The sequence below is a fragment of the Malaya genurostris genome, chromosome 3 (assembly GCF_030247185.1).
Source record: "Malaya genurostris strain Urasoe2022 chromosome 3, Malgen_1.1, whole genome shotgun sequence".
NCBI lineage: Eukaryota > Metazoa > Arthropoda > Insecta > Diptera > Culicidae > Malaya > Malaya genurostris.
This window is the reverse complement of record NC_080572.1, coordinates 131,877,434-131,894,474: the sequence shown is the minus strand read 5'-3', so window position 1 is coordinate 131,894,474 and position 17,041 is coordinate 131,877,434. Positions and strand designations below refer to the sequence as shown.

Below are 17,041 nucleotides of genomic sequence, written 5' to 3'. Positions count from 1 at the left end.
ACAAAACACGTTAAATATTTCCTAAACTTGTCTTAAAACAAACTCAATAGTCATTATCAGTAGGCAACTAATCAAACCGATTTCGGCTATCTTGGTATGTAAATAATATATACCAAAATTGATCTCACTCACTTTTCTCAGCGATGGTTTGACCGATTTCCACAATCTTAGATTCAAATGAAAGGCCTCATGGTTCCATATGGATTTCCTGAATTTCATCCGGATCCGACTTCCGGTTCCGGAGTTATGGGGTAAAGTGTGTTCAAAATTGCACACCGTCACTTAAACCGGCAAAACAAAATAACGTAAAAAATTTCCTAAACTGGTCTCAAAACTACACAAATCGATAGTCATTATCAGTTAGCAACTAAATAATCCAATTTCGGCTATTCTGGTGCTTGGTATCCGGTTCCGGAAGCACCGGAAATAGTGGTCATATATACCAAATTGATCTCACTCACTTTTCTCAGCGATGGTCTGAGCGATTTCCACAATGTTAGACTCAAATGAAAGGTCTCACGGTCCAATACGAGATTTCTGAATTTCATATGCATCCGACTTCCAGTTGCGGAGTTATAGGGTAAAGTGTGTTCAAAATTGTACACCATCGCTTGAACCAGCGAAACAAAAAACTTAAAACATTTCCTCATCTGATCTCAAAACTAAACAAATCGATAGTCATTATCAGTTAGCAACTAAATAATCCGATTTCGGCTATTCTGGCTCTCGGTATCCGGTTCCGGAAGCTCCGGAAATAGTGGTCATATATACCAAAATAGATCTCACTCACTTTTCTCAGCATTGTTTCGACTGATTTCCGCAATCTTGGATTCAAATGAAAGGTCTCACGGTCCCATACGGAATTTCTGAATTTCGTCCGGATCCGACTTCCGGTTCCGGAGTTATAAGGTAAAGTGTGTTCAATATTGTACACCGTCACTTAAACCGACGGAACAAAAAACGTAAAACATGTTGTAAACTGGACTCAAATCCGTTATTCCCAATCTTAGGGTCAAACGAAAGGTCTTATGGTCCTACCAAAAATTACTGCATATTTTCGGATACAACAAATATTTAAATCGTCGTTTAGAGTGCGATGGCAAAATTGTAGAAAATCTTCAAAATGTGAATAAAAACTAGTAGAGTTCGTACGTCATGTTAGTTGATGGCCGCACGAACCGACTTCGATTATACCGGTTCTCGGGTTCCCGTGCCGAAGGTGCATATAGTAGTGAACCCACTTCGTTTTCTTAAGGATGACCTACGCGAGCAAAGCACTGTTTCATTCTGTATGTTATACTAGTTAACGCACGAATAATCCGTTGGTTTCTTTCAAAAATCGAAGAAAAACATTTTGAATAGAATACCACAATATTATACATGAGAAAGGCATCATTACATCACTAGGTGGATTAAAACAGGTTTTTAAGATGGATTTGGCACTTTTGATGCCGGCTTCCCATGTTCCCATGGGGAGCACTGAGTTGAATCATTTTCCAGTCAATTCTTCTTGGCTGGCAGAACTCAAACAATTTTTGTTCCATATGTTGCTGTTTGAAAAGCAGGTAGAACTCATGCAATTGGTTTTTCGCACCCACAAAGTTTGTGCCATTATCGGAAAACAGGTACTCTGGAACATCTCGTCGAGATACAAATCGGAGCTGCACTGCAATAAATGATTCGATAGATAAGCCTTCAACGACTTCAAGATATACCCTCTGTAACCATACATACAAAGACAAAGATGTAACATTTTACCATAGCTCCCTTTCGACCAGTCTGCTTCAAAAGGATTGGGCCCGCAAAATCAAGACCGACCCTTTTAAATACACGAGCTCGATGTCAAGCAAAGTCTTGGCATTACATTCCTTTTGAGGAATTTGGCCTTTCTGTTTCAACAGACTTCGCAGCCGATTTTTAGTGAACAGAATCATTGCATGGCTAGTACTATGGATCCTACTGACACTAAGAACCCTTCCGGTCGGGGCTCGAACATACGACAACTGGCTTGTAAGACCAGCGTCCTATGCATTGAACCGCCAACCCGAGAGCTCGATGTCAACGGGTAGCTAAAAAATCTCCCATGAATTGACCTACTGTCGTTGGTTTGCTCTTGAAGGACTGAACACAGTCTAGTCGAAACCTATCGGACTCCAGAATTCCCGAAGAAGGGTCGCCTGAAGAGCGGTTATTCCAATATGCAGATTTTCACGAAGAAGTGGGGTGATCAGGCTATTCACTTACTCTTACTCTTTCAGTCGTAGACCACGCGGATCTCTGCTGTATACAGGAGGCGTCTCCATTCAATTAGATTCATGGCTGTTCGCCGCCAGCCTAGGTAGCTGCGAAGGGTCCATAGGTCGTCCTCAGTTTGATCGATCCATCTTACCCGCTGCGCGCCTCTTCTTCTTGTACCGGTCGGATCATTATCGGGGATCATTTTAACCGGGTTGTTCTCCGGTATTCTAACAACATGCCCGGCCTACCGTAACCAGCCGACCTTGGCCATTTGAACGAGGGTTGGTCCTCCCAGCAACTGGTGCAGTTCATGGTTCATTCGCCTTCTCCACATACCGTCTTCCATCCGCACTCCGCCAAAGATGGTTCGCAACACCTTCCGTTGAAAAACACCCAGTGCACGTTGATCCTACGCAAGCATTGTCCAGGATAACCGGTCACATCAGCGTTTTGTAGATAATTAACTTCGTACGACGGCGAATTTTGCCCGATCGAAGCGTCCTCGATAGTTTCTTCCAATGAAATATGCAAATCCGAAATGAAATAATCGACGTCAAAATTCTTTAAGCGCCTATATGTGTGGCCGCTGGAACCGCCCATTTGTGAAAAAGAATTTACGCATATGAAGTAAATCGTGTTGTGCCCTTTTTGAAACGACTTTCGAGCTTGCTTTCTCGCCCATTTTTGTTATTGTTGAGGTTTCTAGTGAATTATTTCTTGGATAGCGATCCAAGTACAAATATTCAATCACGGTTTTCCCCAAATGTTCTGTTTGGTTTTAGCTTCGCTTTTTGTTTCTGTGTATTTTAATTTTTTTGGCAATTATTATGTTGGATTTATTTCTGTTACTATCTCGTCTTACTCGGTCCTCTCCACAGGGATTTTTGTTTTATTCCGGTGGAGTTAGGTTTAACTAGCACTAAGTCACTACACATAAGCTGCCAATTCTTGGATGTTTCATCGTCAAACTCCTTCCGTTTTTCGTTTGATTTTATCAGGTTTTCTTTGGCTTGAACATGCAGTCGTTGGAATGTTGATCACATATCATTGACATAATCTTCGTAATACAGATCGTCGCTATTATATTTATAGATTGAATTCGGTATGATAGCTCGCCTTCCGTATAATAATTCAAACGGCGAGTAACCCGTAGAAGAATTCTATGGTTATATTCAAAGCTGAAAACTGGGAGTAATTGGTCCCATGTTTCCGGCTCGTTACCAACGTATTGTCGTAGGTAGGTTTTCAACTCTCTGTTGGATCTTTCGATAAGGTTTGCCTGTGGATGATATGTCCCGGGTTGGCGGTTCAATGCATAGGACGCTGGTCTTACAAGCCAATTGTCGTATGTTCGAGTCCCGACCTGGAAGGATTCTTAGTGTCAGTAGGATCCATAATACTAGCCATGCAATGATTCTGTACACTAAGAATCGACTGCGAAGTCTGTTGAAACAGAAAGGCCAAATTCCACCAAAGGAATGTAATGCCAAGACTTTGCTTTGCTGTGGATGATATGAACTGGTTGCTATTTTCTTTATTTTCAAAATTTTGCAAACATTTTTTATCAATGAGCTTACGAAATTGGTACCGTAATCGGTTACCAGTTCTGATGGTTACTATTACCCCAATCTGATTCCGGAAGTACTACGATGTCCATGTACATCTTTCCATATAGTTTCGAAGATGTCGTTGTAATTTTTATTGGAATTTTATTTGAACGGAAGATTTAATTCTTCTAACAAGAATCACATTGTCTTACATAATTTTCAATGTCTGCGCATATTAGTCTATTGAAATAGTGGACTCATACGCTCTGCCATTTAAATAGACTTTTAAACCGTGTGGTAGGTTTACCAGTTCGGGTAGTTCTTTATATTTACTATTACGAAAGTATCGCTTTCGCTACTTTTATGTTTTGAAAATTTCAGCAGATCAAATTTGATCTCATTATTATTTATGCTTATTTCATATTCGTCGAAATAAGAAAGTTTTCCTTAATCTTCTTTCTCGTCCCATCCAAAATCTATATTTTCAAATCCGTCCTTGTGCGGATTCCACTCTGTTTATTTTTATGCACCGATTTATTTCCGTCGAATTCGTCTGTATCTTTGCATACTGCGACATACTTTTCCTTTTCACAAACTGTTATATTTATCATGGATTTACCACCAAAACCGGCTGCGTTATTGTTATTACTAATGTTATTATCATTATTATTCTTATTATGATCATTGTTGTTTACATTTTTATACAGGGTCCGCCATCTAACTTTTTTTTGAACTAGCGGTTATTTCAACATTGGTAACCTTAATGTCACTTCTTATTTGACAGAAACTTAGTTTTATCCTTCCGTTGAACGAAAATGGTTGTGTATACGCTTGAGGAACGCGTGAAAATAGTGCAGTTTTACTTTGAAAATCAGCTTGAAGAAGACGCAGATTTTTGCCAAAAAATCATCTTCTCGGATGAGGCACATTTTCATCTCGACGGGTATGTTAATAAGCAAAATTGTCGCATCTGGGGGACGGAAAACCCGCAAGTTATCATGGAGAAGCCGTTGCATCCTCAGATAGTGTCGGTTTTGTGCGGATTTTGGTCTGGCGGCATCATTGGGCCATTTTTCTTCGAAAATGAGGCAGGAGCCGTCGCCACAGTCAATGGCGAGCGCTACCGCGTTATTATTAGCGGTTGGTTCTTTCCGTTACTTGAAGATGAAGACTTGGGCACCATTTGGTTCCAACAAGACGGCGCTCCGTGCCACACAGCCAACGCTACGATCGATCTTCTGCGCACAGTCTTCGAAGATCGAATTATCAGTTGAAATTCGGATGTCATTTGGCCGCCTCGGAGCTGTGATTTGAGGCCGTTATACTATTATCTTTAAGGGCTGTCAAAGATAAGTGTTATGTGGACAAGCCAGAGACAATTCAAGCCTTGAAGGACAACATTCGTGTAACAAATGTACTAAAAAACTGGACCGACCGTATGGCGTACTGCAAGGCCTGCCGAGGCAGCCATTTGAATGAAATTATATACCACAATAAATTTTGAAATAGGATGAACCGTTTGTGTTTTGTTGCATGTTTAAAAAAAAGTCTCATGGCGGAGCCTGTATATGTTATAGTTATTTGATTTGATTTCAGTCTTATCTATTTTGTCTACGTTTGCTATAATTATCTCGGTTTTTCAGTTTATGTTGTTGGTTTTCGTTTTATCACGTGTATTTTCTTTAGTTTGGCACCCTTTTTCGGTTACCACTGGATATTGATTTTCCTTATATAATAGATTATTTGTATTTGACTTGTATTATATGTTATTATGAAGCGAATTATGTGCTCCTGTAATTTTCTTGTTATGGCCTCCTTCTGTTCGTCGTTTCGTTTCTCCATAGCATATTGTAGCCATTTTGGTATCGGCTTTGCTAAATACAATTTGTTTTACTTGCAAGATTATCTTCATTTGGGGGCTTAGAACCTCTTGGGTTCCGATTTGTGCTAAAGTGCACATGACTAGTTTGAATCATTTACGTTTCGCATTCAGAAGATTATGTTGATCTACTAATACCACCTCGCGGACCAACATAATCCACTAAGCAGACGCAATTATTTTCTGCTGCTATTCTATTGTCTACTCGCCGCGTGCATAGTTCACTAATAAATTTTAACGTTTTCTCTCTACGTATGAAATATTTAAATGTAAACTCACCTGAACAGGATTTTCATCAATTTAACTACACTCGAGGTAAAACACAATGTCTCCTCTCGAATAGCGTTCCGTATTTAAAAAAAATTCTTTAAAAAAACACCGCTATCACCTGAGTGGCGAGAGGTGTATTTTATATATCGTCACGAAATGTCATCTATAACTTTAACGAGAGTTTTTTGAATTTATTCGACACACTTATATTCACTTCTATTTCAATTAATTTACACTGCAGTATGATAACTTCACTAAAGCACATAAGCTCTGTGCCTGACCTAACAACTATCTGATATTATATTAGTTTCACCAAACTATGCTTTTAGTCTTATGTCGTTTTCGCTTGAGAAAACTGAAACTGTTGATTTCGCACTTTTTAACGAGGGTTTGAGCAAACCTGATATAAAAAACAGGTTCGAAACTGACTCGATTTGCAGATCAACAACGATGAAACTAGGTTTGAAACTGGCTTTAATCAAACGGTTTGACAGCATTTAGAGTGAAAATTGGGTTAGGTTTGCCATCAAGCGAAAACGGCATTAATTTCTTTTACACGAACGCTGGTGTCCAAGTTAGATTACGGTGCTACCCGGTCGCCCATCGATCAGCGCTCACAATATTTGACTTAAGAAGCCCCGATAAATGTAAAAAGGCCCCTTTTTATACTCAAAATACTGCTACCTAACCAAAAATTGTATATACTTTACTTCATATATATCTGGAATTCACTGCTGGACCTCTTAAATGCGAAAAGTTCATTTCTATCGTTTTACGTAACGGTGCTCTAAATTCCCCATCAGGAATCATGTTTTCATTGCTATGGATATATACGTTTGCCCCGCGATCGTGTCTCTTGGCTATATCATAAATTAACTCGTCTGAACATGTTTTCCTCACTCCAGTGTACTGGTTTAACTGACTGATGCAATATGTTGAAATAGGCTACCGTGAGCAATGTAAAAACTTCACTGTACTTGCTAAGGTATAGCAAATTATGTATTCAAAAGACCTTTTGATATGATTTCGGCCTGATCTATGATGAAATAAGGGCTGTTGCACATATCCCAGCACTCCCCCATTACTGTGTCCTCACGGTATATTTATTAAATGAAGAATGCGTGAAGAATGGAATCCAGCGATCAGCGCAGCGACCCTATTCGAACCAATTTGAGGAGTAAAGTAAATTAACGAATGACAAACGAATGTATAAAACAAATATGCACGTTGTATACCAGCAGCAAGGAATGTACACTGAAGTCTTTTAGGCAAATTTACGTACCGCATAAAAAAACCGCACAACTCTGAAAATTCGCATAAAAAACCGCATAACGCTGAACCTTCGCATAAAAAAACCGCATAACTCTGAAACTTCGCATAAAAAACTACAAGGATCAGCCCCATGGGGTTGTTCGAGCAATTGATGTGGAACAAGGCAACCAAAATTTCTAATAATCTACAATCAAACAGTTCAATCAATCGTCACACTTTTGATTTCGCAAATGCAGGAGAGTCGGCTTAGATTGAACTTTATTAGGAACCAAAACCGAACACGCGAACCCAGAATATAGACTTTATTTGTCGTGATTTGTATTCGTTTTGTGGCCGACAAAATTAAACCAATAGCCCAAATGTATGCAACTATATGTTTGTACACGATACGGATATCGATATTTAAGCTTGCGATACGGGTATCGATATTTAAGCTTCTCTTCGCCAAGCTTGTGTTCAAGTTTTGTATGCAAGCAGTTATTTATATAGCGTTTCTCTACCATTACAACCATTCTGCGATTTCGGTTGAAGCGATAAACTTTTTCTTATTATCAATCGAGTTCGTTTTATATAAATTGGAAATTAATCTTATGCACTCAAAATTCACCCTGGGGTAGTTGTCAATTTCTCAGGCGAAACGACATAACATGGAATTTCATCCGAACTTGCATGACACAAGATCAGGGCATACCAAATAAAGCTTCAAATCGTTTTATGGCACTTTTTATCTTACTGTCTAGCTACAGCCTACCCCTAGCATGCTACTCGTTGGACTGAAACGTTAGCTATAATTTTGTTTATATTTATAGATTCGCGTGCTTCCAGCAGCTGCGCTTTAGCATCGATTGACCAATCAGAGCAATGCTTTCCCTTTGATATATCGCTTACTCCTTCAAAACCGTCGACTATGGCAGGGAAATCCAGTATGCCGGAGATTTTTTGCATACACAATTAAAAATACATGCCTATGAACATTCAAATCAATACGTAGAAATATTTCCAATCAAATGGAGACATAATATTAATAATTTATATAAAATTAACTGAGCTGTAATTGTTCAAAACCTGACCACATTTCTACGTATATTTTTCTTGAGTTTCTAATTTGCACGTCTATATAGAAAACAAAAATGTGTTCCACATTAAAAAACCGCATAACTCTGAAAACTCGTATAAAAAAACGCATAAAAAAAAGACCTCAGTGTATTAGTATATTCGATTCTCTACGATGATTGCTTATGCATTTTCATCCCTTTCGTGCAGTGAATAGTTCAACGTTGTTCAAAGCGGGGGTTTGTAATAGAAAAATATGGATGAATGAATTAGTTACATTGTTCATCATAGCTAAACAGAGCATTACTAACTTAAAAGCTCTTTTCGATTACTTCAGACGCCATTGGAAATCTTTCTCTTCATTGAGTACTCTAGTTGCTACGAAAGCTGCGCAAGCGGTGACGTAGGTATTGGTCGGCAATTCTTATACTCGAATGGGATAGGATGGATCCTTTCAACAGAGCACTCGTTGCAAAGAGGAGTGACAGTTGTCTTTGACAACCTGTCTCTACATTTTCGCTATGTCTGTTATCAATACATATTGAGGCTTACAAAAGCGCAGGATGATCGATTGCAAATCACTTTGGTTGATAGCGCCTACCTTCATGACGTCACTCAAGGACAAACAAGAAACAATTGCGGAAGCATCGAATATAACACGACACTTATGACCGTGTATATACGACGGACGAATCACTGCATGATGTGGTAGGTACCATTTACTAATACCAGGTTTATCGTTGTACACTAAGGTCTCTTTTTACACGGGGGTTACGTACCGTGTTAAAAAAATCCGTGTAAAAGAAAACCGTGTTAATTGCGGAAACCGTGCAAAAAAAACCGCGTGGAAAATTTAACGTAAAAATTTCAAAAACCGTATATTTGATTATTTGTTTGTTTTGTTTTGGATCAAATGTAACTTTTGATAATTTGAAGGGGAAAAAAAGCTTATTTTTTAATTCCCAAATTTATACAAGTTGCACATAACTGTGAAAATTTAACTGTTGTTTCACAATAAAAACGGAAATCTAAAAAACAACCAGAGGTCACGAGAAGGTTCCAGTCATACTTGATAAAACACATTGGATGATAAATTAAAATTAGAACACTTAGAAAACGCGTTGTACGACAAGCAAATTAATCTAAATGGCTCATTTCTTCTGTATAATGCATTCAGTTTTCAGAAAAACGATAATACTTTCAAATTTGAACGTTCGACTAAAGAAGTGCTATTAATACCACCAATAAACACTTTCACTACAAATCAAGCTTGAGAATCAGTTCTTTTCAATTCCGAAGGTGCGATGTGTAGTAAACACTAACGATCTTAACAGTCATTTTCAACTAAAATGAGTAGGAAGACATGGGTATTGGATAAAGATCTATGCACGCAGAGACAGAATTAAAGGGGAAGAATTCATGGAGATGAATATAAATCAAATTAGAAAAGGTATTACTATGTGTAACGCTCGTATATTTTTTTTACGAAAAACAGTACATTTGGCGTAAAAATCAAGGAAATACAGTACATCGACTTTCAAAATACAGTACATTTTACAGTACACTTTTTTCTAAAAATAGTGAATAAAAAACAAAAGCAAATAAATTTGATCAGCATCTTACGAGGAAAACAGATTGAAAAAATTACATGCGAATACCGCGAAAAAGCCATCACAGAGATGGGATTCGAACCCGTAGCAAGCCAAATACGGGTAAATCGTTTTACCTATTGAACTATCCTGCATGTGAGACACACATAAAAACAACCTAAATGAACATAAGAACCGAGCATGTTCAGCTGTGCTCGGCCCCTACGGCGTTCATTTCTCAATAACAATCCCTCCGCTAGGTGTCTCAGCCCTCAATTAGTCCGTTTTTTTGTATGTTTCACATGCAGGATAGCTTAATTGGCAGAAGGATTTAGGAGGATAGGAACTATTTTCGGGTTCGAATACCGTCTCTGCGGTAGCTTTTTCGCGGTTTTCATTACACAGTTTATTCGCATATCATGTGAAACTTACTCAATACGGCTCTACGTCTTAACAATACTTAACAAATCGTTCAAAGCAAGTTCATAAACTCAATTATTTTTATTTCCTTTTTGGTGCATTTTTAAATTCTTCAAAAACTAAGAAATGTGCGAAAGTAATAACATTTTTTTAGAAGCGGATGTTTTTGATAATGATTTTGATTTAAAGTATATTTTCTTTTTGGTTGAGACATTTTTCTTTTTCTTTAATCATCAAAGTTTCGCTTGATTGTTGTGACGCGCTCTGAACAAGAATTATTATTGAAAAAATTTTTGTGTGTGTTGTCGTTGTATTCTCATTTACATTCGCTACGTGTTGATCGGAATTCGATGCGTTGAAGATTTAAAATTCTGTATTAAACTTTAGTGTGAAAAATACAGTACAAATTAAAATACAGTAGATTTGAGGGTTAAAACCAGTACACAGTATTTGAGTCGAAAATACAGTACAATACTGTAAAATACAGTACGGATACGAGCGTTAACTATGTGTCATGCTGAAGCAACTCATTTCGTCGGCGTAAATCATAATACTACTAGAGCTATATCATTCAAATGGGTATGAAATGTTGAAGTAAATTTGACTAGTTCTTCAACGCTCCGAAATTCTCGATGATATCAATGACGATGCTGACATCATTCATCATTTTATGGAACGACAGTCAATACTCCCGTGAATTATTGAATGAATGATTTTAGTTAACTTTCAAACTTCAAATTAACTCTCATAATCGTTTTCTTACAGACAACCTGTTCCCTTTTTTAAAATTTTTCAAAAAAAAAAACAAATGACAGTTCTTTTTAAACTCTCATGAGAAACCGTATTAATTGCGAAAAACGTGTAAATAAAAACCGTGTTAATTCCGGAATCCGTGTAAAAAAAGCCGTGTATAAAAAAACCGTGCGAAAAAAGACCGTGTAAAAAGAGACCTTAGTGTATTCAAATACCTCCTGTAGTGTCCAAGCTCTTCGGATTCTGTTATGAAATCGATGTACTGTCGCTGTAAATTCGGATGTTTGGTCAAATTTTCAAAAAATTGGAAGATTCTCGGCTATATTTCTCCCAGAAGCAGAAGCTTCAAAAACCATGGGCTTCCAATCATCATGTCAATTTTAACCGTTTGATTGAAAGTCGGGTTGGCCAGTTAAACATCTGCTGGGAGCGTTCAGCTGCTGACATCGTAGCTTGTCGAGTCTGATGTTGCACTATCAGTCACTAAAACCTGGACGCTGGTTCGGAACCTCTACCATGGCGGTAAGATGAACAAAGGGCTGCATTTGAATCTCATTGAAACAAGATGCGGTTGTCAGTTGCGCTGGTTGATCTACTTTGTCTTGAGCCTTGTTACTCCATTCTCGAACTTTAGTCTGCTTTTGTTGCGTCGTTACGGCCTTGAAGTCATCTTGTTGTGCGACAGCTTTTAAAATGGGATTAGTTTGCAGTTCATCTCTTACTTCGAGCATGATGGTAACCGAGTCACAAAGTCATCGAAAGCCTCGTGATGCAAATCATGATCGTTTATGTCCTCGGCAGACAAAATATTCTCTTGCAAGTCCTCATACTCCTTCTGAGCAGACTCAAGCTTCTAGATGTAGATCTAGATCTGGGCTTGTACTCAAGCTAGAATTCATTTTATCTCGTCTTCGAGTGAATAAGGAGAACGAAAGAACCGTTTCATTCAAGTTTCAGCATGTCATATGTACAACGCTACATCCTTTCCGGCGAATTACCAACAGCCGCAATGGTGCTATTATAGAACTATAGTGCATTCTAAATGGTACCACTGCTGCTTTTGATTTTAACTTGACAAGAAAACGTAATAAAAGTTTTTGTACATTCTTACATATATTCAGCACAAGGTGTAACAGATCGGTTGAAAAGTTCGTATCGTTTCTATGAGAGGGCGCCGCTAGAATTAAATCCATACCATTTTCAGTTAGTACCAACCTTCAAAAGATACGTGTATAAATTTGACAGCTGTCTGATTATTAGTTTGTGAGATATTGCATTTTGAGTGAAGCTACTTTTGTTATTGTGAAAAAAAATGGAAAAAACCTGTTTTAATCCACCTAGTGGTGTAATGATGCCTTTCTCATATCAATCATACTATCATATATAATACTGTGGTATTCTACAAAATTATTTTTCTTCGATTCTGAAAAGAATAACCGAAATAGATTTGTTTGACCGTCTACTGATAAAAACTATCAATTGGAAAAGATTTGAGGTCGATTTAGAAAACTTTTTACGGTTTTTCGCTCTATTCAGTGATGGTATAAATATTTTAACACACTTTACCCTATCACCCTTATTCTGAATAACGTCGTATCGTTTTTTCCCTCGTATTTCATTTGTATTCTCCATAACGCTAGCAAAATCAGAGGTAGCTATGATTCGATCGAACCACATTCGATCGAAAAATCAATTCGTCGTTATTCAGAATAAGGGCGTATATTTCCAGATACGGAAGTCGGATCCTTATGAAATTCAGGAACTACGTATGAGACCACAGGACCTTTCATTTGAACCTAAGTTTGTGAAAATCGGTAAGGCCATCTATGAGAAAAGTTAGAACACATATTTTCATATGTTTGTACATTTTACCCCATAACTCCGGAACCGAAATCGGATCCGAATAATATGCAGGAATTTTGTATGGGACCACAAGACCTTTCATTTGAATCTAAGTTTGTGAAAATCGGTTCAGCCATCTCCGAGAAAAGTTAGTGCAAAAAACGTTACATACACACATACGCACACACACACACACACACACACACACACACACACACACACACACACACACACACACACACACACACAAACACACACACAGATATTTTGCGTACTCGACGAACTGAGTCGAATGGTATATGACACTCGGCCATCCGGGCCTCGGTTCAAAAGTCTGTTTTCACAGTGATTGCATAACCTTTCTATATGAGAAAAGCAAAAAAAATTTTTCTTCGATTCTTAAAAGAATTACCGAAATCGGTTTGTTTGACCGTCTGCTGATAAAAACCATCAAATTGGAAAAGATTTGAGATCGATTTAGAAATTTTTTTAAGGTTTTTACCTATGATGGTATACAATTTTTAACACACTTTACCCTATATTTCCGGATCCGGAAGTCGGATCCGCATGAAATTCAGAAATAACGCATGAGACCACAGGACCTTTCATTTGAACCTCAGTTTGTGTCGCGCCGTCTATGAAAAAAGTTGGAACACATATTTTCTTTTTTTTGCACATTTTACCCCATAACTACCGAACCGGAAGTAGGATCCGAATAATATTCAGGAATTTTCTATGGGACCTGAAGACCTTTCATTTGAATTTAAGTTTGTGAAAATCGGTTCAGCCATCTCTGAGAAAAGTTAGTGCATTTATTTTCACAATATTTTGCACATTTTACCCCATAATTCCGGAACCGGAAGTCGGATCCAAATAATATTCAGGAATTTTGTATGGGACCAGAAGACCTTTCATTTGAATCTAAGTTTGTGAAAATCGGTTCAGCCATCTCCGAGAAAAGTTAGTGCAAAAAACGTGACATACACACATACGCCCATACACACACACACACACACACACACACACACACACACACACACACACACACACACACACACACACACACACACATACACACACAGACATTCTGCGTACTCGACGAACTGAGTCGAATGGTATATGACAATCGGCCCTCCGGGCCTCGGTTCAAAAGTCGGTTTTCACAGTGAATGCATAACCTTTTAATATGAGAAAGGCAAAAAGGAATTTCGTGTGTTGATAAAACACTACTTTTTGATGAAAAAAAGTGCGGCCGATACCAAAAAATGGCTTGATGAGTGTTATCCAGACTCTGCACCGGGCGAAGCAACAATTCGTAAGTGGTTTGCAAAATTTCGTACTGGTCATATGAGCACCGAAGACGATGAACGCAGTGGACGTCCAAAAGAGGCTGTTACCGATGAAAACGTGAAAAAAATCCACAAAATGATTTTCAATGCCACCCTAAAGATATCAAAGGAACGTTTTGGACATATTATTCACGAATATTTGGATATGAGAAAGCTTTGTGCAAAATGGGTGCCGCGTGAGCTCACAATCGATCAAAAACAACAACGAATTGATGATTCTGAGCAGTGTTTGGAGCTGTTATATCGAAATAAAACCAATTTTTTTCGTCGATATATAACAATGGACGAAACATGGCTCCATCACTTCATTCCGGAGTCCAATCGACAGTCAGCTGAGTGGACTGCACGCGATGAACCGAACCGAAAGCGTGGAAAGACTCAACAGTCGGCCGGTAAGGTTATGGCGTCTGTGTTTTGGGATTTGCATGGTATAATTTTCATCGACTACCTTGAAAAGAGAAAAACCATCAACAGTGACTATTATATAGCGTTATTAGAGCGTTTGAAGGACGAAATTTAAAAAAAACGGCCTCATTTGAAGAAGAAAACAGTTTTGTTTCATCAAGACAAGGCACCGTGTCACAAGTCGATGAAAACCATGCTGAAATAGAACGAATTGGGCTTCGAATTGCTCCCTCATCCACCGTATTCTCCAGATTTGGCCCCCAGTGACTTTTTCCTGTTCTCAGACCTCAAGAGAATGCTCGCTGGTAAAAAATTTAGAAGCAATGAAGAGGTAATCGCTGAAACTGAGGCCTCTTTTGAGGCGAAGGAAAAATCGTACTACAAAAATGGTATCGAAAAGTTGGAAGATCGCTATAATCGCTGTATCGCCTCTGATGGCAATTATGTTGAATAATAAAAACGAATTTTGGCAAAAAAATGTGTGTTTTTTTAAACGATACGAACTTTTCAGCTGAACTGTTACAACTGGTCAAATTACCAGTTGTTGGAATTACAAGCAAGAATGGAGCTCTTTTTGAATGAAAATAAGTATTGTTATAACACACCAAGGAAACTGCAGTTATTTTATTAGCAAACATCGTGAATTTATTATCTGTGATATATTTGAAGAACAAAGAACATGTGTGGAATGATTTCCTAATTCATTATTTCAAATAAACATACAAACTATTATAAATGATATATAAAACTTCAATACTGATCACCAAAAATTATTTTCGTTACTATTTTCAGTATGCTTAAAATATGGCGAAGCTCTGACCACCAACAAACCACCTCATGTTATATTAGACACTACGCTTACTGGTGTTTCTTCGGAAACTGTTAAATCGATAAGTTCCGCTCTTGGAATTCCTACAGTTTCGGCATCGTATGGTCAAGAAGGTGATTTAAGGCAATGGCGATCTTTATCACAACTTAAAAGCAATTATTTGTTGCAGGTATTTTTATAAGGTATTAGCTAATTAGCATAGTAACCAAGTACTTTCTATCATTCAAGATAATGCCGCCTACAGATATAATCCCTGAGGTTATCAGATCAATAATCATATACATGAATATTACCAACGCTGCTATTTTGTATGATGATTCTTTTGTAATGGACCATAAATATAAAGCGTTGCTTCAAAATATACCTACTAGACATGTTATAACATCTATTGGAAATGGCAAAGAGAGAGCAGAACAAATTGAAAAACTGAGGAACCTTGATATAAACAACTTTTTCATTCTTGGTTCATTCACTTCCATCAAAAAAGTCCTAGGTAATTAATACTAGTTGCTCAGGTAAAACACAACTTTAATAAATTGAAAAAGGCGACTGGTTACTATCAGAGGCATAGCCGGAATGACGTGAGTATAATTGTAACTGGTAGTTCTTTTATATATTTCTTATCAAACATTACAGTCTAGAATCAGATTGATTTTGATTATGCTAACATCAACTAATATAACTCATCTACTCAATGACTTGAAATTGAAGGGTTATTAACTACTGTTTCATTCATCTTATAAATAATTTCAATGCTTTTAGTCTATACCTACTGCATTTTAGGGGCATTACATGGGCAGTATTTTGTTCTCAACTCTTTTATTCCATATAAATAATTGCCAGTTTTTATAGTACTCACCTCCATTCGGTTATGTTTCATATTACTCATTCTTTTTTGTCGTGAATACGACTTACTTTACTATGGGGTGCCTTTTCAAAATTAGCCATATGGAAGAATGGGCAGAACTTAATCGTGAATATCTCGACTTGTATTAATGGTAGCAACATAATTCTTTCACCATTTCATCAAAAATATGATCAGGAATTTGGGATAATATTTTGAACAGTGTGAGATAACCACAAACAACTCAAAAATTAAGTATTCTCAAAATTTCAAAATAATGCGGAAAACTCTTTACTTTCGCTTGGGTTTTTCGCGCAAGGACGACGATTTTGAGGTAGTCAGGCACATATCTTCAACTGAATGCGTATAAAAGGGGAACCGTGGTGAAAATCGATCATTTCTTTTCGTGCGTTCGATGGGAGCAGACGTCGTGGGAGTTAAACCTTCAACCAGCAGCGACGGAGAAAGCGCCTTCTGCGTGGTTAAAACCTCAAACGCTCAGGTAACAACTTTCATTCGCTTGCTGGCCTTCAAGGCGAGCAGACTGCCATCGCGAGAGTTAAACCATCAACCAGCAGCGACGGAGAGAGCGCCTTCTGCGAAGTTAAAACCTCAAACGCTCAGGTAGCAACTTTAATTCGCTTGCTGGCCTTCAAGGCGAGCAGACTGCCATCGCGAGAGTTAAACCATCAACCAGCAGCGACGGAGAGAGCGCCTTCTGCGTGGTTAAAACCTCAAACGCTCAGGTAGC

The 17,041-nt window shown here is 38.0% G+C and overlaps 1 protein-coding gene across 1 annotated transcript in view; it reads left to right on the top strand.

Moving 5' to 3' along the window:
• The window catches only part of LOC131433642 (ionotropic receptor 25a), a 348,320-nt gene that overhangs the window by 128,656 nt on the left and 202,623 nt on the right, over positions 1 to 17,041 (top strand). Inside the window, exons 3-4 of the mRNA XM_058600129.1 lie at positions 15,410 to 15,615; positions 15,675 to 15,939. Coding sequence (XP_058456112.1) covers positions 15,410 to 15,615; positions 15,675 to 15,939 — 471 coding nt within the window. The remainder of the gene's footprint in view (positions 1 to 15,409; positions 15,616 to 15,674; positions 15,940 to 17,041) is intronic.